Here is a 22,637-nt window from a genome sequence, read left to right on the forward strand (position 1 = left end):
CTGGGGGGGACTGGGGGTCCTGGCCCACTCTGTGGTTCTCCCATTGCAGTGGTGAACAGGGGCTGGGGCTTGGGAAGGGTCTCTGGGGCAGGGGAAGTCAACAAAGAAAAGGAGACCAGTGCCACTGCTGGGGACAGTGGGGTCAGCATGGGCAGCTGGGGCCAGCGGGACCCCTGGGGACAATGGGACATTGGGAACAACAGCACTTGGCCACTCTCGGGACAGCTCATGCCCTTTTCTGGCTTGGAGAGGTGAAAATAACCCTGCATTGAGCTGGGTAGGAGGTGAGGCAGCAGGGCAGGGACTGGCACAGGCAGAGGTGCAGGAAGGGCACGGGCAGAGGTGCAGGCAGGGTAAAGCAGAGGTGCAGGCAGGGTACAACTGGCTCTGCCATGGGCAAGTTCATCCCAAAGGCTGCAGACCAGTTGCTGCTCTTCCCTACCAGCTCAGGAGGCTCTGGATGCTCTGCCGTGGCTGAGCCCTGCCCTGCTGCCAGCCCAGGGGCTGTGTCCCCCCAACCCCACCATGTCCAGGCTCCTCTTTCACCCCATTCCCCTCGATGATTCTTTTTTGTCGCTGTTGGGAAGCGCAGTGGGGCCCAGTGCTCCCTGGTGTCCCCCGCTCCTGCCTGACCCACTTAGGACCATCTGGTCCCCGTGGGCAAAGCGGATTAGCCCTGCGGCCGGGATCAGGCCTGGGGCGCTGCCACCACTGTGGGTGACACCGCCAGCACCATCACAGCCCCTGCCAAAGTCCCCACGGGTCCAGCCAGGGGGAGAGCAGCCACGGCAGGAGCCCCACAGCAGCCCCCAGTGTGGGTGACCCTGGCGTCCCTGAAACCCGGCCATCCCCGGCCCTGTGGGATGGTTGCCCCCCACCACACCCACATATCCATCCATCCATCCATCCATCCATCCATCCATCCATCCATCCATCCATCCATCCATCCATCCATCCATCCATCCATCCATCCATCCATCCATCCATCCATCCATCCATCCCTTTCCCTTCTCTCACCCACACCCCCAGCTGGGCACTCACCTTGGCCAGACACAATTCCCCCATCCCTCCCTCCATCTATCTGCCCACCCCTCCGCTCGCCTTTCCTTGTGCCCTCCCTCAGGGGCCTTTTCTTCCTTTCTCCCGGTTTTTTGCCCTGTTTTTCCCTTCCTCGCTCTCCCGGTTCCCATTTCTCTGTTTTCCCCGGGTTTTCCCGCCCCCCCCGCTCGGTCTTTGCCGCCCCCTGCCGGCCTCGTGCCGCCACCGCCCCGCCCCTAAGCCCCGCCCATTATCTCGTCGCCCCGCCCCCTGGCGCGCGCGCTCGGCCCCGCCTCTCGCCCGTCACGCGCCGCGCGGGTTCCGGGTGCGGGCGGCGCGCGCAGGTGGGCGGGGCGGGGCGTGGCGCGCGCGCGGGGATCCCCGGAGTGGGGGGGGGAGGGGGGACCCCGGGGCATCCCGAACCGGACCTGGAGGAAAAGGGGGGGATTGGGGTGGGGGTCCGGGGTCCGAGAGTGTCTCGGGCACAGCCCAGTGCGGGGGTCCCTCCGGTCCTGCCGCTGGTGGAGGCGGATCCCCCCCAGTCCCAGCTCTGCAGGGAGGGGGTGCGGGGTGACCCCGCCCGCCACGGGGTGATACCGGGCGGGGGGTCATTACCGGGCAGTTGGCTATTACCGGGCGGGAGGTGGGTTATTACCTGTGCGCTGGTCGTTCCCGGCCGGTGAATTCCCGGGGTGCGGGTCATTCCCGGCGTGGGGATCATTCCCGGGCGGTGAATTCCCGGGGTGCCGGTCATTCCCGGGCGGTGGGTCACTCCCAAGGCCGCCTGTGGCTTGCAGAGCTCCCGTCCGTGGGGCCGGACAGGCGCGTCCCCCCCATGCGGGCAGGAGCCGGCGCTGGGCCATGAGCAACGCCACGGCCCCCACGGCCCCGGGCGCGGCAGGGGACTCGCTGGTGGGCTCCGTGCTGGGGCCCTTCGTCCTCCTCACCCTCCTCGGCGCCCTCCTGGCCGCGGTGAGTGAGCGGGCGGGGGGCTCCGGGGGGCGCCGAGCCCAGCGCGGAGCCCCGCGCCGCTGATGCCTTTCCCCGCAGGTGATGTACGTCAAGAAGAAGCGCAGGTGAGCGGGGCCGGGGGCTGCGGGGGCTTCGGGGGCTGCGGGGCCAGCGCTCAACAGAGACCCCCGGCAGGTCCGACCGGCTGCGGCACCGGCTGCTGCCCATGTACAGCTACGACCCGGCTGAGGAGCCGCCCGAGTCGGAGCAGGAGCTGCTGGTGGAGGCTGAGGAGGCTCAGGTGGGTCGCTGCGCTGGGAATTAGCGTTTATCCAGTTTTTCCATGAAAAATTCAAGGGGCAGCAGCGGCAAGTGAGGTGCCTGTCCCGAGGGAACTCTGGGAATCATCGAGGTTGGGAAAGACCGCCAAGAACGCTGAGTCTGACCTCGAGGGAGTCGGGCTTTGGGTGTAAAGCAGAGGTTTTTGGGAGAGTTGGGCTGCGTGGGCAGTGCCTTCCCCACCCGGCGCGAGGCCCTGGGCTGCAGGTGTGTCCCTCTGTGTTGCAGGTGGTGCCCGGCTGGGGAGGACCCTCACCCCCTTGGCCCCCGCGCAGGGACTGGAGGGCCTGACTCTGCCTGGAGCACCGGGACCGGATCCTGCCCGCGGGAGGGAGGGGAGCACGGGGGCAGCACTGGTTCCATCAGCCAGAACGGCAGGACGTGCCCACAGTGATGCCACAGCTCCACCTCTGAGCACTGACCAGGACGGGACATCTCCTACCTCAGTGCCTGGTTTTGCCTTTGTTTTTTGGTTTTTTTTTTGCTTGAACTGCTCCAGCAGCCCCTTGGAAAGCACCAGGAGGGCCCACTGGGGCTGGCAGGGAGCAGCAGGCTCTGCTGGCACGGGATGCCTGGGGGAAGATGGGGTAAATAAACATGTCTCTGCCTTGGTCCCGAGGCTCCAAGTGGGGCTGGGAGTTTGGGGGGCAGCAGGGCTCTGCTTGTTTGTGTTTCCATGGGCAGCTCATCCCCGTGGATGGCTGGATGTCCCTGTGGAGGAGATGCCCCGGGAGGAGCCAGCCCTGCCCCACCCAGCCAGGGCCCGGGACAGACTCATCACAAACATCCATAAAATGTTTTATTCAAGTAACTGCAAATAGGAACCCAAAAGGTCGTTAACAGTGAACCAAAAAAAACCCCAAACCGAACCCCGATTCTCTCCCGCCGGGGCCGCCCGGCACCGACCTCCGGTCCCGCTGCAGCCGTCGTGCCGGGGCAGAGGGGCAGGGGGAGCATCCCATGGTCCTCCCACACCTCTGCCCTGCCAGCCTCGATCCCTTGAAGCAGCAGAGCAAACTAGACCTCAAAATAACAATTAAAAAAAAAAAAAGAAAAATGAAGCCCAAAAAAAAGGGGGAAAAAAAAAAATACCCCACAGCCCCCAGCAACACCCCGAAAACAGGAACCACCGAGCCCACAGCGCCCTGGCAGCGCAGCAGCACGTCTGTGAGTTCAGAGAGTGGAACTTAAATATCCAGAGGTAGTTGTGAATGAAAGGAAAAAAAGTACTAAACAAAAAAATATATATATATACCAGAACCTATGAGGAGAGGGCTGCCCAGAGCCAGCCGTGCCTGGGCACCCCTGGGGCTGGGCTCCCTCACCACGGGAGCTGCTCCCGCACACAGTGCAGTCACCCAGGACTGGGGGGACCAAGGGGGTTGCCCAGGGTAGCAGCAGGCCAGAGCAAAGGTCTAATGCATTTTGGGGGGGGGGTCTCACCTTCACTGCCCCCCCCATCTCTTCCCTGCAGAGGCCCCAGGGCAGAGCCCAGTGCTGGGGGGGGCAGCCAGCACCCACTTTGGTGGGGTGAGATCACTGCATGGGGGGCAGCGAAGGTGGGGGGTGCCAGCCCCGGCTCTCTGCCATGATCCCCCTTTCCAGTGGGGTGCCCTGAACCCCAGGGCTGGGGAGGGGGAGCTGGGGCAGGTGCCCCCCCCGGGCGGGGGCTGCGGGGGCCGCCCGGGTTGGGCCATTTTCCAGTGCTGCCGTTGTCTGAGGGTGAGGAGGGAGCGGAGGAGGGAGGAGGAGGAGGAGGAAGCCAGGGCGGCACAGTGGGTCTCTCCCCACCCCTCTCCCCCGGCCGCTGCGGGGCCGTCGGGCGATGAGGTAGCGCCGGTTCGGGAGGTGTCACTGCTCCTCCTCGGATGACTCCTGGGAAATGTTCACCTCCTCCTCGTCCTGCTGCTGCAAGGCAAGGGAGCGTGGCCGGGGGGTGTCAGGCAGCGCAGCCCCACTCCAGTGCCCCTGCACCAAGGGCTGGCCGGGCACATCACACCCCTTGTGCAACGAGGGAAACTGAGCTACAGCCCCTCCTGGCTTCAGGGACTGGCCCTGACCCCAGCTTGGAGGTAAATCCCAGGTGAGAAACCCCCAGGTGAGCTCACAGTGAGGAGGGGAGACCACTCCCCCAGCAACACCTCTGAGCCTGTCACGGCTGGGTCTCCAGTGGCCATCGGGGGGGTGGTGGCAGCCCAGGCTGTCCCTGTCCAGCCCCGGGTGTCCCTGTCCAGCCCCCAGGCCGGGGTGGGCGGCCGTGACCCCGCACGCGGCGGTGACTCAGGGCTGAGTGAGCCTGAGTCACAGCAGCCCCCGCTTCCTCCCGCTCCATTCACAAAAACGCCACCGCGCCTGCCAGAGAGGGACATCGTGTCCCGGCACGGCCCCGCTGGCACGGGACCGGCTCCTCCCACACCCCCTGCCCCGCCTGCACAGCCTGGGGTCCCCAGACAGCCCCAGAACTGTGACACCGGCACAGGAGACCCCAGGATGGCACCTCGGGTCTGCAGCCCTGGCTGGCCTCAAGCCCTCGGCTCTGCAAGGAATTTCAGTGGGAAAAGGAGCAAAATCTGGGACAGCCAGGGAAAGCAGATGAAACTGTCCGGGTACCTGGCACCCGCCTGAGCTGTGAACCGAGGGGGAAAGGAGGAAAAATGGAATGGAGGAGGGGAAGCTCAGGGAAGGAAGGGGGTGGCTGCACCCGTGGGCTGTAGGAATGTTGTGCAGGGACCCGGGCAGGCGTGTGCCAGCATGTCCCCAGGGCAGGACCAGCCAGCCAGCGCTGCTCTTGGGCCCATGGGGAGGGGGGGTGGGCAGGATTCCTCAAACCCCCACCTCTAGAGGTTTCAGAGCCCACCAGGTGCAGTGTCCTACTGGCTCAACTGCTCTGAGCTCCTCCAAACTGACAGCCTCCACCCCGCACTCATGGGGCTCTCTGGGGAGGTGCTGTGCCCCCAAAGTGCCCAGTGCCCTGCCAGGGTGGATGGGGAAGGGAAAAGCCTGCTCACCGATTTTTTGGGTCGCCCTCGAGGTTTCCTCCCTGGTGTGACTGCAGCTTTCTGAGCCAGGACAACAAAAAAGGCATTTTGGTCAGGCTGTCCCCAGGATGCTGGCGGGGGTGGGTGGTGTTCCCCTTCCTCCCACCGTGACTGCCGGATTCATCACCCCAGTGGCATCTCCTGGGGTGCTGCTGCCAGCCCCCCGAGCCCCCCCAGCCCTGGGGTGCCCCGTGAGTCACGAGGTGGGTGCAGGATGTGAGTCGCACGTTTTGCAAACAGGTTTATCTCGGGTGTCCTGGTGCTGACACATGGCCCCCAGCTCCCCCACCCTCCTTGGGCCACATTCCTTCCCCCATCCCCACCTCTGAGGCAAATCTGCCCTGAAAATTGTCCATAACTGAGCTCAAACTGGACCTGCTGTGGTAGCAGCACCCAGCTGGAGCAGCCTGTCCCAGGTACCTACCCTGCCCTTTGGGGTGGCCTTGTTTTTACTGCCCTTCGGCCGTCCACGGGGTCTCTTGGGGGTCGGGGCCTCGCTGGGCTCCTGCTGGAGGGAGAGCACAGGGGGTTTGCATGCCCAGAGTGGCTTCCAGTGCAGCCTGGGATGCTGCAGACCCTGCCAGGGCAGGGATGCTCCCATGTGGTACTGGGAGCCCTGGTCACACTGGGATTGGCAATCAAACACCAGGCACAGGCTCCTGTGTGTCCTTCAGCTGGGCATAGGTGACCTTTTCCACCCCCAGCATCACCCACTCAGCCCAGCTGGACAATCCCCACAGCCCCTCAGCCCACTCCCTGCTTGCTGCTGGTGCTGCAGCTGAGGAAGAAGTGCTGGGGAAGCCACAAATCACCTTTTCTGCAGGAAAAACGATGTGCACAAACCCCACCTGCCTGGGGGTGGGGGGGGCTGAGCGGGGTTTGGTACTATAAAGGCTCCAGCAGCATCTTATCTCTCTGAGCAGCTTTTGCTAATGGGGCTTTAATTAGCCTGTCTGCAAAGGCAGGTTCAGCAGGGCCTGGGGAGGGGCAGGAGAGCCCCCAGCCGGGGCCAGGAGCTCTGGGGGGGCTCTGGAGACCCCGAAAAAGGGCTTGCTGCTGCTGAGCCCTGGGGAGGTGCTGCCCCAAGGGGTAACAGGGCTGCACTGGGGGTGTCCCCAGCCTGGGGTGTAGTGTGGGGGGGTTTCCTGCTGCCCCATACCCTGGGGGCGCTCGCCCCCCCTTTCTCATAGGGGACCCCACGTACCTGCGGCTTCTTCCTGGGTCGCCCTCGGCCCCTCTTCTCCGACACGTCTTTCTCCCCTTTGGAGGCCAGGGGCTGGCTGGATTTGGCGCTGGATTCACTCATCGTCTGTCCCAGTGGGGTGAGGAGGAGTGGGAGGGAGGGATGAAGGTCAGTCAGGCACGGCTCTGGCTTGCCATGCCAGCTGTGACACCCCCAGCCCTCGCCCCAGGGCAGGAGATGCCCCCTGCCCGCTCCTGGCACAGGCTGGGCAGCAAAATGCCCTGGCTGCAGGGCAGTGCCCGAGCCCATGGCATGGCCACCCTGCAGGAGCAGCCAGCTCCCAGCTCCTGGGGTCCCCTCAGGCATTTGGGGAGCAGCAGCTTGGCCTGCCCATCCTGCAGAGCCTGGCCCCTTTCCTGAAGGAGGAGAGTGGCTCTAGATTTCATCTGGAATCCCAAATGTGCTGCTGGCACAGGCGACTTGAGGCAGGGTGAGTGGTGGCATTAGGGACTTTGGGTGTCCCCAGGGGGGTGCCAGGGCCCTGGAGTGGGGCTCAGGGTCCCACAGCCCTGCTGCACCCCTGCTCCTGCTGCCCAGCTGGGGTTAGGGACAGGCACTTGACCTGAGGACACCGGATTGTCACCTCCCCTGTGCATGTCCCCAAGGGCTGGGCAGCTCTCCCTTGCTCTTGGAGCAATTCCACCAAGGAAAAGGCTCCATCTTCCCCTCTCCACCTCACTGCTTCCCAGGGGCACAGGGAAAACCTGCTTTTCCAGAGCTGTGGGGGTGGCTCCGTGCCCAGCTGCCAGCCCAGGAGGGTGGGAAGGAGCAGGATTGCACCCAGCCCTGGTGGTGACCCCACACAGGTGGGGTGACCACAGCCATGCAGGGGACACCTGCCCAGGGTGGGGATGTGAGGCTTCCCAGCAGGAACAGAGGCAGCTCTGAGCTGTGTGCCCTGGGTGTGCTGATGGAGGCACGCTCCCACCTCTGGGATAATAATGCTCAGTTTTGAGGAACTGGTCCCGATTTGATGGTGTTGGAGCAGCTGGGAGAGCAGGGCTGTGGGGGCAGAGGGTGCTGAGCCCCCTGGGACACTGAGCCTCACTGGGGAGGGTGTGGGCAGGACATGCAGCCTGAGGAGCCACTCTCAGACCTCTGAGCCTTTTCAAAAAACAGGCGTCAGCTCCTGCTCCCCTCTGGAAGTGACTCATGAGTGCAAAACAACAACAACAAAAACCACCCTCAGAGTCTTTTTTTTTTTTTTTTGGGAGACAGAAACCATGCTGTAGTGTAAACACCCCGAAAATATTACTCACAGCATCCCAGAGCCCTTCAAGGAGTCTCTTAGGAAAAAAAGAAGTATGGTTTAGATTTAGGCCAGCAAAGGGCCGGCTGCTGGTCGGGCTGGGATGGGGATTTTGTCTCTTTTTAAGTCAATTTCTGTCAGAGGCAGAGCAGCCTCGAGCTGCTCCGTGCCCCCTCCTGCAGCTGGAAACAGATGGGCCCAGCATGGCCCCCACCCTGCTGGGCTCTCCTCCCCTGGAAGAGAGACCAGACCCCACAGCAGCTCCAGCTGGGAATGCCAAGGGGACCCTCCATGGGATGGGGGTGCTGCTGGGTTTTCCCCCATCCCCCCAAGAGCAGCTGCTGCTGCAAAGTTGTTGGTGCTGGGGAAAGCACGTGCACCTCCCACCCACCCCTGTGCATCCCACCCACCCATCCCTCCTCATCCCACCCCTTCCCTCCAGCACCTCAGAGCTCCCTGCAGGGGCTCCAGAGCTCAGGGGACTCGGGGGGCTCTGGCAGAGGGGGCTGGGAAGGAGGATGCTGGAAATGGGGGATGCTTCTCTCCCATCCCAGCACCTTCCCAGCCCCAGCTCCCCGCAGTGCCCCCGGCCCGGCAGCACCTGCCCCGGGTGTGCTCCCAGCCCGTGGGACCACGCCGGGCACATGGCGGGAGCAGCTCCGGCCCTGCTCACACGCATCAGAGCCACGGAGGGAGGGAGGGAGCAGCTGGGTTGCCATGGAGGAGAGGAAGCAGCTGAGGGAGAAACCTTTCCAGGCAGGGAGGAATCAGTGGGGGGACGCGGGCAGGGGCTGCCGGGCTCCCCGCGGCCGGGGGCGGGGGGAACATTTCTGCACGGTTTGGAGGTGGAGGGGCCACATCTGCCTCTCGATTGAGGGAGCTGGGGGAAGGAAACCTCCTCCCCTCTCCATCCCTACGGATGCTGAGCCGCCGGGCCCTCCTCCCCCAGCCTCATCGCTCCCTCTGCTCCGCAGCGTGAGCTGGGCTGTCCTCAGCGGCCACCTCTGGGTTGCACAAGGGCCAACCTGTCCCCTCGGAGCGATGCTCCCGCCTGCTCTTGGGCCTGGCCTCGCCTTCCCAGCCGCCTGCGCTGGCTTATGCTGCTCTGTGCTGATAACCCCATAAATCCCCCGCTCCTGCCACCTACTCTTAGATTAAACAAACTGGCCCAGGAGAAGCGGGGAGACAGGCGGGGGCCTTAGATATTAAAAAAAAAAAAAAATTTAAAAAAATATGTATATTAAAAAAAGCTCTTCACGCCCAGAAAATCCAGCCTGATGGCAGCTGGAGAAGGATCCCAGCCGCACCTCCTGGCAGAGGGATGGGGAAGGAGGAGGGGAAGGAATCGTGGAGCAGAAGTTGAAGAGCCTGTTGGGCAGGGGTGCGGGCCGGGAGGGATGTGCGGGCTCCTCCTTAGCACAGACCCGCCGTGGGGCTGCTCCGAACCCCACCCCGGGGCTGCCATTGAGCAAAGTCCCCCCCTTCCTTCCTGGGATGCATAATAAAAGGAAGTGATAAAGGAAAGGAAGGAGGGAGGTGGAGGAGAAAGAAAAGAGGCAGGAAGGGCACCATCAGGGCTTTGTGAAGCCCCTGTCCTGGGGGGGGGCGGTGTAATAAAACCCCTCGTGGAGCCGGCGCTGCGGGCGGGCTGCGGGGCTGGCGGGGTGCGGGGGCACCATCCGGGGGGCGGCTGAGCCCCAGCACCGCAACTTCGCCCCGAGCCGCGTGTGCGCCTTCCGAGAGCCGGCCTCGGCCTCGCGGCGGCCCCGCGCACCTCCCGCCGCCCCGGCCTCGCCGCCGGGCCCCGCGCACCGCCCGCGGCCCCGCGCACCTTGCACGGTGCCGGCTGCGCCGGGGCCGTCCCGGGGCCGTGCGGGCCCCCCGAGCGCGGTGCGGGGCGTTTGCATCACCCGCAGCCGAGGAAGTGGAGCAAAGTCGCTCGGCCGTGGGAGCAGCGGCTCCGGGGACCCCGGCCCGCCCCCCCCCCCACCCCGGGCTCCGCCGCGGCCCGCCAGGTGCATTAGGCTGCTATTAACAATAATTAATAGCGATAATAAAGCGAAGCACGGCGAGCCGCACGCAGCCGCGTCCCTGCAAAGCCCGACACGCCGGGGCCGATCGTGCCCCGCATGCGGCGAGGGGAAGCAGAGCCCCGGCCCCCCGCAGCAAAGGAAGAGGAAGGTGGCACTCACAGTCAGCTTGATCCCGGAGCCGGGCGTTCGCGATGGGTTTTGGGGGCGGTTTGATGGTTTTGTTTTTCCCGGCGGGTCTGTGTTGCGGAGCGAAGGGACCCCCCGCCCGCGGCGACTGCGGATCTGCAAGGAGAAGAGAGAGGCTGCGGCTCAGCCCCGCATCCCCGGCCCCGCCAGGTCCCGCGTATTTATATAAATAATAAAGAGAGAGAGAGAGGAAAAAAAATTGCTCCAGGAGGAAGGAAGCTGGGTCAAAATCATTTGCAGGGAACGAGGGGGAAAAAAAAATAGGAGGGGGGGGGAAAGGGGGGAGAGGGGGGGGAAAAAAAAAACCGGAGCGAGCTCCTAGCCTTACTGGAGGGGATCCAGCTGCTAAAAATAGCAAAATCACACTCGAAATTAAATAAGGGCAAACAGGCGAAGGGAGCTCCCAGCGCCGGCGGAGCGGGGGAGGCGGAGCCGGGGCCGCATCACGGCGGGGGCGGCGCGGGGCGGCGCGGCCGGGAGCGATAGGGCCGTTCAAAGGGCTGCGGCGGCGGCTGCGCCCCTGGCCCTGCCCGCCCGAGGGTCCCCGCAGCCGGATGGAGCGTCCCCTGGGAGGCCGGAGAGGATTGAGACACCCTCGTCCTCCCGCTCTGGGAATGCTCCCGGCTGCGGCCGTACCGGGGGGGTGGTGGCGGTGACCCCACTATGGGTGATCCCCCACGGGAGCACCCGCGGCTCTCCCCTCTCCGTATTTTGGGCTGGCGTGGGGGGTTTGGTGTCCCTGTGGGGGCAATCACCATGTGCCGATGGCCAGAGCACGATGCTCCTTCTGTTTGTTGCCTCCTCACCAGGTCAACCCCCATGAAAGCTTCTGGTCCCCATGTGGGGGCAGCAGCAGTGGGGGCTCCCTCCCCAGGGCCGCCTGGATGGTGCTGTGATATTAATTAAATGTGTGGTATTAATTTAATGTGTTGCTGCAGCACCTCTGCTGAAAGGGGAGGCTGCTGTTGGAGCAGGTTCTGCTCGGTGCACAGCGGGGTTTGGGGGCTCGTGGGTGGCCCCAAGGCTCTCCTGGGCTTTAGGCAGGTGCTGGGCTCACTCTGCAGTGAAGAGCTTCGTTCAGAATTCCTCTGGTCGGTTTGAAGTGGTTTGGGTCAGTCTGGAGTCTGCTGAGCTCAGCTCTCCAGTGAGGTACCCCAAAATCGACGTCCCCACTGTGTTAAGACAGTTTCTAACACAAGTTGAGCATTTGGGGTCTTGTGGTCTCTTTTCCTTGATGGGATACCGGGAAATCCAGAGCTCAGCATCCTGTTGTGCAAAATTTCTGCAAACTCCTGAGAAAACAACAATCACAAATCTCATGGAAAGTCTGATTTAGGTGCTTTTGACCATCCTGACCCTAAGGGTTGAACTCTGAAGCGAAGATCTGAACTTCAGACCGCTGGATTTAAGTTTCAGTTTCAGAAAAGTTTTTTATTAAAAGATTTTAAAAAAAAGGAGACCCTTAAAAAGATGAAATGCGAAAGAATCAATATCTGTCTGTGCAAAACTGCTCTGGCAGCGAATGGTTGTGAAAAAAAAACAAACCAAACCCAGCCAGGCTTGGGGCGCTTGTTTCTGCTAACTCTTATTTGGATTTTTCAAATCCCCTACAAATTCCCCTGCCTAAAACACAATCAGAGCAGTGTCCCTTTCTCACAATTAAAATATGAAACAAAGATGGGAGAAAACCCTCCAGCAAGAGGGTTCCTGTTCCCAAACACCTGCAGGAAGAGCAGGCACACCCTGCCTGCACCCCGTGCAGCTCCTGATCCAAGCCCTGCTGGGTCCCCTCCGTCCCAGGGCCTTGTGTCCAGCCAGGAGTTGTTTGCAGACCCCAAGTACCCAGTTTTTTGGGGCTAAAATTGGCATTTCTCCACCTGCAGGCAGCCCTGCGTGGGTTTGGATGTGCCAGAGTGCTTTTTACCCCAACGCTGCTGCTCAGGCTTCCCCTTTGCCGTGAGCCCAATGAGGAACTCGGTTCGTGTGCTGGCAGAGGCTCATTGTTATTAATATCCCTCGTTATTTACTGTGCAGTGCCCGTGAATGGCAGCAGCCCGAGTCGGGGCTGCTCTGCTTTAATCCCTCCAAGTTTTGGCAGCTCCCCGCTCTCTGAGCCCACGCTGGAGTCTCCCCACACCGGGTTCACCCGTGGGCTGTAAAGAAAAACTTTACTTGGTCTGTAAAGAAAAACAGAGCTGCAGGGGTGCCCCGGAACTAGAGGGAGGTGGGGAGATGGCCTAGCAGGCAGGTACAGACACACAGCCACGTGCAAGGAGGGCAAAACTGCAAAAAAACTGCGCTGGAGCAGAGCCCAGGGCCGGGCCCAGGGCTGCACTCCGGGCCGAGCATTTTCACTTTTGTTTCTGCACTTGGGTTCCTGATCTACAGCTCGCGGCCGAGTGGGTTTGGGAGCAGGGCTCTGCAAGCTCCCCCATCCCGCGGTTGAGTTCTGCAGCCAGAGAGGAAGCTGAAAACGGCTTGAAACAGGGAAACAAATGATTTATTATCCCCCCCCACCATCGCAGCTGGGGCACAGCGGGTGCCGTGCAGGGTGGCATCGCACGGAGCCGCGCAGCCCCGGTGTCCCGGAGGCCGAACTCGCCGGGAACCCCCCGGGATGCGAACGGGGATGTCCCGGTGCGGGTGCGCGCAGGGCTGGCCGGCCATGGCGCGGGAGGACAGGGACGTGGCCTTTGTTTCCCCTCCCGGCTTTGTTTCCCCGATGGCCCCATTGATGAAGCCCCATGCGGCCAAACAGCCCCGGACCCACCCCAAACCAGGCCTGTTAATTTGATTAAATGGCTCCTTCCTCCTTCTCACCCCTGGAGCAGATTAAGCTCTCACCAGGGCAGCGTTTTCCTGCAGCCCCATTCTGGGGACAAATTCCTAAATCACCTGATAACTTACAGGCTTAAACCGCCGATTTGAGCCCGGGGTTTGCAAGACGTAGCCCCAGGCCAGCCCCGTGGGGTGCACGAGGAGCTGCAAATGGGGCGTGCACACATGAATTAGTTCCTATCTCGATTTATTTAGCCAATATTTCAGGCCCGGGAGGAGAGCTGATGGTGAAACGGGTGCCCAGTGCTTGGGAAAAGGAAAGTGCCCTGAAAAAAAAGGTGCCTGAAATCACCCCCAGTTCCCTGGGGCCCTCAGAACCGCAGGTGCTGATCAGGTGTCCCGAAAAACACCCAGGGGGGACATGGGGGAGCAGAGGGTGGCCCTGAGTGGCACACATTTTATCCTGCCCTGCCCTGCGTCCTGGCACTGCCACCGAGCCCCGCAAAGCTGCGTTTGGGATTTGGGCGCCTAATTCCTGCTAATTTCCCTGGGAAAGGGGAAACCCGATCCTCTGAGTCAGCTCAGGTTGTTGGGTGACTAGAAGGGCCACCTGGCTAATTACGAGCGGGTGTCCTTGTCACCTGCAGAGCCTCTGGAACAGCAGTTAATGGGGCGCGGCGGGAACTGGGGGTTCAGAGGAGAATTTGGTGGCGGTGGGAGGAGGAGGATTTGGAGGTTCTCCCTTCCCTGAGCTCCGAGGTGCTCGGAGCTGCAATAAGCACAGCCCCCGCACAGGGAAATGCACATAAATAACTCCCTGTACCCTGATGATCCTGAGACAGCACAGGCTGATCCATGGCGGCCGCAGGGCGAGCAGGATCAGCCGGTGGGGCTGGAAAGCGGCTCAGGCTCAGCCACCCCTCACCTGCACGTCCTGACCTGTGGGGACACGTCCCTGCCCGTCGCCCCTACTCGGTGCCAGCAGGGTCTGGTTTAGTGCCACTCCTGTCCCCTGGGATGGAGAGGACGCATTTTGGGTGCTGCTGGTGGGATGGGGACGGGCGACGGGCCGTGTGCGGGGTGCTCCGGCTTGGGCACTCCATGCTGGAGCATCCCATGAGTTTTGGGGAGCTGCTCAGGCCCCTGGCGGGTGCCCTGTGCTCCTCCAACACCGGCTGTGCCACCTCCTGGGCCCGGGGTGGCCGCTGGCTCTGGCAGGGAGCGGGATGCTCCGGGGCTGCAGCCATCGCTGCGCGGCTGCACAATGGCCTTTTGTCTGCGGGGCTGCCCCGGGAACATCCCGCCATCCCAGTTTCCCAGTAACATGAAACCTCCTCGGGGCTGCGTGCCGGGAGCACAAAGCCTGGGGCTGCTGCGGGGGGCAGCCCTGGCCCCGCTCCCGGCTCCCCCCACACTCCGGCACATGTGCACCGAGCGGGCCGGGGCTCAGGTGGCTGGGGGGAGGCTGCCAGCCCGGCCGGGGTCCCGCGTGGCAGGAAGGAGGTGGCAGGAATCAGGGCAGCGCCAGGAATGGAGCCCTGTGCCGTTCCCCTGGGCGAGGATGTGGCTGAGCCGTGCTGGGGGTGATGGCAACTTCCTCACCTCTGGTGTCCCCACGCAGGGAATGTGCCAGGGGTGAGAAAATCCCTGCGGGCGCTCCCTGGAGCCCCTTCCCTCTGCTCAGGCCTGGAGGTGCCGATGGCGGGGAGGAGGGAGGGGAGAGGCTGGAGAGGAGCCGCTGTAAATCATTAACGGGGACGCGGTGGAGGGGAATGCGAGGGGTCATTAATCGAGGGCTCTCTGGCGGGCTCACAGTGTGGTCTGGCCGCCTGGTATTTTTTTAATAAAGGTGTTTTATTGCACATCAAATCTGATCAGGGCAGCGAAGGAGGTGGCGGCTGCCGGCAGCATCCAAGGAGGGGTGGGGGGATGCGCTCAAGGCGCTTGCAGGGGACTGGAGGACACGCGGTGCAAGGACAGGCATGTTTTTCCTGATTTTCCCAGCCTCTCCTACTCCTCCATGCCCTGGAATCTCTCTGTATGATAGGGAAGGAGCCCCCCACTCCCTGGCCGGCTCTGAGTTCACTATGGCAAAGGGGATGCACCAGTGGCTCCAAGAAAACACTTTCCCCGGCCAAATTCCTTGACACTTTCCCGTTTACTCAGCTCCGGTTGGAAAAGCATCGAGGACCGGGGGACTTCCCTCGTCCCGGTGACTCAGGTGCTGGTCACCGGGGTGACTCAGCTGCTGGCAGAGTCCCGGCTCCGGAGGCACAGGGGGCGCGGGGTGACACGGAGGAACGGGAACGGGAGGCGATGCCGGAGGTGACGGGACGGGGAATGGGGCCAAGCTGGCTGCTGGTGAAAGGGAGGGAGCCGGAGCCAGAGCAGCCCTGCTCGTGTCCCCTCCATGGCCTGGGGGTTTGACCAAAGGGCTTCGGGAGGACATGGGTCAGGGCGGGCAGAGGGTCACCTAATGGCCAGTGAATGACCCGAGGCGGCAGGGCGCGATGGAGCGTCCTCGGAAGGAACCGGCAGGTTTTCCTGCGGGGGACGCGCTCCCACGTAGCCAGGATCACAGAATTATGGAATAATTTAGGTCGGAAAAGCCAACGCTGCGGTTTCCTGCTGCCACCTAACGGGGAGAGGCTCCGGCTGAGGAGCGGGATGGAGAGAGGGCTCCGCGTCCTGCCCCCGCCGCCCCGGATGAGTCCCAGCATCCCTCACCGGCAGCAGCACGGCGCTGGATGGGCTGGGGGCAAAGTGGGGCCGGGCAGGGCTGAGGCGCGTTCCCGTCCCTCCTCCGGCAGTGCCCGCGGGGGTGTTTGGTGCCCTGGGAGGGACATTCGAGGGGTGCTGGTGAGCCGGGCTGCAGGGCTGAGCCCTCCACGTGCTGCTCTCTTTGTCCCCAGAGCTCAGGGACAGCGGGTTTGTCCCTATCAGGGGACCCCCAGGCACATGGTGTGTCCCGTTCCCGGGGGAATGTGACACCCGGCCGGGCCGGGATTAGGGCCGGCTATAACGGGATGGGCCGGGGGTCACCGCTCCTTCCCGGCTCCGGTTACTCGGTGCCTGGCCCAGCTCTGCCAGGGGCTCATCTTTCAAATGGCAGCGACAGGCTGGCAGGGGGGCTGTGGGGGCACCAAGGGGCTCAGGAGCTGGGAGGGGGGGTCCGTGAGGCTGGAAGGCACCATGGGGCTGAGCACCCCAGCCCTCCATGCCCCCAAACCCACAGAGGGGGGAGCAGGCTGTGATAATCCCCCTGACCCCTGCCCAGGAAAATCCCCTTCCCCACCTTCAAGGCTTCCCTGAGGGGCAGGGTGTTCCTCACGTGCTGCCGTGCCCCGGTACCCCCCATCCATCATGAGAACAGCCAGGTGGGACTTTGCCAGGCTGTCACCCACCTTCCAAGCCAGCTCTGGGCCCGAGGAACGGCTCCCTTGGCAACTGCTCCTCCGTGTGTGGGAGCGGAGCCGCACGCGTGGCTCCCCTCGAGGGGAGCGTCACGACACGGCGGCTGCGGTTGCGGGGCGGCTCCCCGTGACTCGGAGCTGGGGGAGGACAGCGCTGTTCCCATCCCTGACGAGCAGTCCCAGAGCCCCTCTGGGGTGGCAGAGAACACCCCCGAATGAGCCCACCCCGGCACCCACGCCGCCCTTAAATAGAAGGATGTGGCTTCTTGGAGGGTCCCTGCTCCCCAGCACCCGTGGAAGAGGCTGGGGCAGGGATCTGCCCTGGAGATTTAGGGGAGGGTCCCGAGGGGGCTGTGGAGTGTAACCTGTGTTTCACCTGGGAGGCCGATGCACAGGAGCTGCTTGCTCAGGCTGTGCCACACCTGGGGGCTGGAGGGGACAGTCCCCACCACAGCTCTGTGTGTGTGTGTGTATTTAGGATAATCATTGCTCCAGACACCTTCTCCCCATCCCGTGGGCCGCAGGGATGCCCCGTGCCGGGTCCCTTCTGCTGCACGGCTGCAATGAGTGTGGCTTCCACAGGAAGGCACTGCTGCCCCTAAATTCACCCTAAAAACCACCCCTACCCGCACAGGGGAGGTCAGGGGGCCACGGGACAATGTCGGGGGGCTTGGGGTGACACACAGACATTGTGGGCTGAGTGGCAAGGGGGGGGGGGCATTGACAGGTGGAGAGCTGACACTGAGGGTTAGGGGTGCAAAGGACACAGGGTACCAGGTAGGGTTAGGGTACAGGTGCAGCAGCCCTCACCCCAACCCTAAGCTCACACTAAAGAGCACCCCTAGAACACCAGTCTTCCCCAACAGTAGCTGTGGGCAGTGATCCTAATGGTGGGACAGCCCCAAAACTCTCCCAGCTGCTGCAGGCAGTGACCCCAATTCTGGTTGCCCCAGATTGTGTTTCACCACCACCCCGTGCTGAGTCCCCCTTTCCCCCAAACATCATCTCCCAGAGCACTGCTGTGGTGCTCTCTGCCCCTGGCACCCACAGCCCTTTTCTCTTCTTCCTCACTGCTGAGCCCCCTTGGAGCTGAGTGATGCCTTCACTGCCATCTCCCCTTGTCCCAAGGGTCAGGGGTTTGATGGACTGTGCTGTCTCCAGTGCACAGGAGAACCTCTGGAACCCTTTGCCAGGGGCTTGGGCAGCTGTGGGAGAGTGAAAAAGCAAAAAAACCCCAATTAAAATAATAAAGAGTTTGAATATTGTGCAGTGAGTGGGGCTGGAGCCTCTGCTGAGCTCTGCAAAAGCAGGGAAATAGGAAGGAGCTCCGAATGGATTGACAGCGTCCAAACTGGGAGCAGAAAGGAGCTGGGGGGACTGGAGGGGTTTGGGGGGTGGCTGCTGGCAGGTGCATGAGCCTGTGGTGTGTGAGGGGGGTGTGGATGTGACTGGGATGGATTTGGATGGGATCCAGAGTGGTGCTGGGGGAGCTGCTCCCTCCTGGGACGACTTTGCTGGCTCAGAGATGCAGCCAGGAGGATGGGGAACCCCTTGGGAGGCTGCTGCACGGTGTGGGATCCCTCCTCCCTCTCCCTAAAGCCTTTTGTGACTTTCCCAAAAGCCACTTTGTGGCATGGGAAGGGGGGGGTGTCACCCCAGCACTGGCTGGGGGCCCCTCCCAGCACAGCCCCTCACTGCGGCACCGATCGATGACCAACATAATTACTCCTGCAAAGGCAAATCCGTGCTGGCCTCGGCTGCTTGGTAGCACTCCAAGGAAGACAGTGTTTCCTTGCAAGGATGAGGCCATGAATATTTTATGTCCGAGGAGGATATTTCTTTCAGGAGGTTGTTGCATGAATTATGGAGAAGTTGGGAGGAGAAGACGGGTGCTGCTCGCCGGGGTCAGCTCCGGGCTGGAGTCAGCGCTGGCACCGCGGGGCTTCACCCTGGGTTCCTTTCCCGGGGTGCTGGGCCAGGTGTGCCCCTCACTGCCCACCACAGCAGCAATCAGGGCGTGCTGGAGGAGCCTCTGGTGCAAATCCATCCCAGTTTGGGGCAGTTTGTTCTCCGGCAGAGCAGGTTGGTGCACGCAGAGTGAACGGGGCAGTATTGGCATGGGTTGGGTGTGGGATGGGTGCTCAGCTGCCAGTCTGGAGGTGTGTGAGGGGGGTACAGCAGCTTCCCTGGACACCTGGAGGGGACAAGCAAGGCATGGAGCTCTTCCCTGCTTTCCCCTATCTCCTTATGCCTGGATGGGTGTTGGAGATGCTGGTGCTGGGCCCACCCAGTATCCCGTGACTTTCCAGTCCCAGTTCCTCACCAGAGCCGGTGCTGCTGCTCTCCTCTCCCTTCTGCCCTGTCCCCTGCCCATGTCCTGCATCCCAGGTGCTGCTGCCACCTTGCTCCAGCACGGCTGGTTGGGAAAAACGAGGGGGTTGTCTTGCATGCCATCCCTGCCTTCCGTGTTAGTTAACGTGTAAAGATTTTCCTCTAATTGTCCTGTGGGTGCAGAGGGAGTGTGTGCTGCCTGGCCGTCACAGTTAATTTTACCAGCAAATGTTCTCTCTCCTTCCCTATTCTCCCCTTTATTTTTTGAGATTTAAAGAAAACATTTCCAGCTGCTCATGATCCCTGTGGGTGGATAAAAAACCCCTCCTGCACTGAAATGGAAATGCAGACAGAGCTGTCTGTCCCTTTTTCCTTTCCCAGTGCCGGGTTTGAGGGACAGGGTTGTGCCTTTGGCATGTTGTACTGGGGACAGGGGGACATCTCTGGCTTCAAAAACAAAATTGGTGGCAGAACAGGAAAGTTGGTTCATAGGAGCAGGGTGGCACCACTGGGACCCTGGTGCTGGTTTGGGGGCAGGTCCTGCCCTCTCTGAAGCATCAGCACAAAAAGCTGCTGATGGTGCAGGACAAGGGATTTCCAGGAGAACATTGTGCCTCAGCTTTTCATGTTTCTGTATTGTTTAAACCCCAAATTTGGAGTAATCACTGCCCAAAATAACCTCTGGCTACTCAGCACGTCCCTGGGCCTGAGCCCTTCCCTCCTTTTCCATAAAGCAACAGCTTCTAACTGGGATGGGAGCAGTTCACCAGTCGCACTGAGTGGATCAGACTGGAGGGCACATCCAGCAGCAGCCCTCGTGTTTTCCTGTGAGCAGCAGAGTGGGGTGCAGGGCTGGCCTCCAAGGCTCCCAAATCCCTGCTCCTTCCCCATCCTGGAGCAGTGGGGAGGCAGGACACAGCTCAGAGCATGGAGCTGACAAAACTCCCCATTTTTGGAGATGCTGGAACCACCTCACTGGGTCAGGCCAGGGGCAAAGCAGCAGCTTTCCTTTCCTGGGGGCTGGGCTGGCAGGGTGCATCGCTGTGCTGGCCTCTGCTCTGCTCCTGGGGCTGTCCCCGTGCGGGTCTGGCCTGGGCTGGCTGTCTCCTCCGCAGCTCTCTCGCCATTAGGTGGAACTGTTGTAGAGGAGAAGAGAGATGCTGCTGCCCAACTTCGGGCTCCCACAGCCAGGCACGGGCTCTTTGTCCTCGTGTCACGGCAGCAGGGAGGCACAGAGGGGGATTTTTAGGCGGGATGCACCCAAGAAAGAGGAATAACCCCCCAAGAAGAGGCTCTGAGGCTGCAGCAAGAGGAGGTTTGGAGAGAGAGGCATTGCCTCGATGGCAGCTCCCCAGTGCCCTCCATCCCCTCGTCCCTGCCGGGGGGGGGAAAAGCCCAGAAGCCCAGAAATGTCCCCTTGGTGGCCTCTGAGAGGCAGGGCTGGATCCTTGGTACCACCTGGGGTTTCTCTGGGGGTCCCACATCAGCTGGGGGCTGTGGGTGCCTGGCAGGACCCTGGGCTGCAGGAAAGCCTCTGGTGACAGCCCCCAAAGCAGGTGAAAGGCTGCCAGGGAGCTGGCACAGGTACAGGAGCCTTCCTCACGAGGAGGAGGAGGAGGAGTTGTCATCACTGCCAGCCTGCAGCCGAATCATCCCTCGCTCATTGCTAATTCCTCCCCGCAAGCCCGGATGGGCTTTTTTCTTTTTTTTTTTTTTTTTTCTTTTTCCCCGCATTTCTTTAAAATGCAACTTTTCCCATCAAGATCTGTTAGTCATGAGGCGTATAATGAGTTTTATATATATTTAAGTGGTCTGACATTCGGCATCCCATTATCCCCACTCCTCGAGAGAGGCACGGACCCGATGTGTGAATGTCAAGCCCGTGCGAGCACAGGCAGTGCTGTTCCTGCTCTCGAAAGATCCACATCTATTACCCACCTTCATGTGCTGGGGCTGTGTGGGAGTCTCTTTCTTCAGGAAAGAAATCCAAGGCTGGTTTTTTGGGCTTTTTTCCCCTCCTTGGCCTATTATTTAGGTGTTTTTGGAGGGGCTGAGCTGAGTTATTCTGTTGGTTTTGTTTTGCAGTTTTGTTTGTCCCTTTGGTGACTGCCCAGCTCAGCGTGAGCTGATGGCTTTTTGCAAGGAGCTCATGCAATTCCTGCTGGAAAATGGCTGTGGGCTGAGCCAGGGTCACCCCACTCATTCCCTGCCAACTTCCACAGACACTTTTCCCATCCCTGTCTTCTTGCTACGGCTCAGCTCTGCCTGACATCAGTGAAAATCTTCCCTTTGCTACAAAATCCCCGAGGAGCAGGACAAAAGTGTCATCATGGCTCTTCTTTCTTTCTTTTCCTCCTCAAATCCTTCCTCTGCTCTTTTCTTTTCTCCTGACCTGTCCTTTTATTTCCTCCTGTTCCACCAGCACTGCAGGACCCTGTCCCTGTGCTGCTGCTCCTCCCGGCCACGTTTCTCCCTCAGACAATTGGGACACCGGAAAAGCATCCCCAGCCACCCCCACCCCTTACCCTGCAAACTTATTTTTCTTTAAATACACACGAAAATAGCTCTTGCTGGGCCTCCTGCTTTTTAATTGTGTAGATATTACAGCTAATTACAGTTCTATTAATATTTCACTTTGAATTAAAGATTTATTTTCCGCACCCTTCTATCCAGGAGGGAATTCACACCCAAGGCAACTGCAGGCACTGGCAATGCGGCCCCCAGATGAAAAGGGCTGGGTGTGATTCCTGAGCCTCCATCTCTTTGACAGGAGTGACCCATGAGGAGGAAGGAGGAGGTGGTGGCTCAGCCATAAATTATTCAAAGCCCTTTTGCAGAGCTGAGCCGGAATGTCCAGTCCATAAGATGCGGTTTCAAGTTTTCCTATATTAAAAAAAAAAAAAAAATCAAATTGCAAGCAGTTGTGTCTCCTGAATGGCGCTTGGTGGCCTCAGCAGTGGACACAGTGACCTTCCTGGCTGGCTGGGGGCCAGGGCAGCGGGAGGCTGGAGCTGTGAGCCCAGAGCTGTTCCTGTCTGGATGAGTGGGGTCAGGGACCCAGAGCCTCCTGCACGGATCCTGTGAGCCTGGGAGTTCAGGGAGAGGCTGCTGGGGGTCCTGGAGGCGCTGGGGCAGCCTGGATGAACAGGAGCACGGAGCTGGGAGCAGGCTCGGGCCCCAGCCCTGCCCTCGGGACGAGGAACTCGCTGAGCTCCTCTGGCTCCGTGCCTGCAGAGCTGATATCGATCCTGGCGGGCTTCTCCGTGTCCATTTGCTGATGGCATCGAACTCTCCTGGAGGATCTGATCAGCTCTGACCCCGGCACTGGGCAGGAGCCCTGGCAGCGACCTTTGTGGGGTTTGCAGAGCCGCTCTCGGGGTCAGCTGCACCCCTGGAATCACCGGGGTGTCTGCCATCCTCAGCCCCACGCCGTGGCCTTTCCCGTTGTGCCGGGGGAATCATCGGCCTCAGCTGGATTTCCAAATGTTAATTGGGCTCTGCCGTTCCCGGTGGTGACACGAGTGCTCTGCTGGTATTTTGGGTTCTGGCTGAGAGGCTGTGAGCAGGGGAGACGTGCAGGCCGTGAGGCTTGGAGAGGAGAAGAGGGGCACTGCTGGATCAGCCATGGTGGGAAGGGCATCCTGCAGTCCCTGGCATGCAGGGGTTGGATCTTTGGGAGGGTTGGGTTCTGATTTTCCACGGGAGCCAGGGCAGCAGTGAGGCACTCCTGAATGAGCCGGCTGCCGGAGCAGCTCAGGTGGTGCTTCGGCCAAAATTCTCCACAATATATCCCAAACACCTTCCCCCAGGGATTCTCTGGGACCTGGGAAGACCAGAACAGGGTGGCCTGGAGTCCTCACGACCCCAGGCTGTGAGCAGAGCACCCTTGTTTCTCCTTGAAGGCAAACACGTGTATTAGAAATCCCCAGGAGCTGAGGGCTTCGCCCGATTTGGAGCAGGGATCTTGACCTTAGGGTGCCTCTAAAAGCTACTTTTGGCAAGGGATTTGTGCCTGGCTTATCCTGTGGTGTCTGGAGT

General features: G+C 61.4%; 2 protein-coding genes across 5 annotated transcripts; one reads left to right on the forward strand and one right to left on the reverse strand.

Moving 5' to 3' along the window:
- Nucleotides 1-1,350: 1,350 nt before the first annotated feature.
- Nucleotides 1,351-2,986, forward strand: SMIM29 (small integral membrane protein 29). The gene is made up of 5 exons (XM_084220483.1): nucleotides 1,351-1,382; nucleotides 1,836-2,010; nucleotides 2,089-2,114; nucleotides 2,185-2,290; nucleotides 2,557-2,986. Exons 2-5 carry the CDS (start codon nucleotides 1,900-1,902, stop codon nucleotides 2,617-2,619), a joined length of 306 nt encoding a protein of 101 aa, XP_084076609.1. The 5' UTR covers nucleotides 1,351-1,382; nucleotides 1,836-1,899; the 3' UTR covers nucleotides 2,620-2,986.
- A 128-nt stretch (nucleotides 2,987-3,114) lies between these two features.
- On the reverse strand, nucleotides 3,115-10,490 carry HMGA1 (high mobility group AT-hook 1). Of its 4 annotated transcripts, none has more exons than XM_084220487.1 (6): nucleotides 10,406-10,490; nucleotides 10,051-10,173; nucleotides 6,571-6,675; nucleotides 5,791-5,871; nucleotides 5,337-5,387; nucleotides 3,115-4,233 (listed from the first exon to the last, which is right to left on the reverse strand). In XM_084220487.1, the coding sequence occupies exons 3-6, from the start codon at nucleotides 6,670-6,672 to the stop codon at nucleotides 4,180-4,182; spliced, it is 288 nt and encodes a 95-aa protein (XP_084076613.1). In that variant the 5' UTR covers nucleotides 6,673-6,675; nucleotides 10,051-10,173; nucleotides 10,406-10,490; the 3' UTR covers nucleotides 3,115-4,179. The 4 variants fall into 4 exon arrangements, with proteins under 4 accessions (XP_084076613.1, XP_084076611.1, XP_084076612.1 ...); XM_084220485.1 differs by having other exon boundaries at nucleotides 3,115-4,236; XM_084220486.1 differs by having other exon boundaries at nucleotides 5,791-5,874.
- Between the last annotated feature and the right edge of the window lie 12,147 nt (nucleotides 10,491-22,637).

This window comes from Fringilla coelebs (genome assembly GCF_963513975.1).
Source record: "Fringilla coelebs genome assembly, chromosome: 23".
NCBI classification, from domain to species: Eukaryota; Metazoa; Chordata; class Aves; order Passeriformes; family Fringillidae; genus Fringilla; species Fringilla coelebs.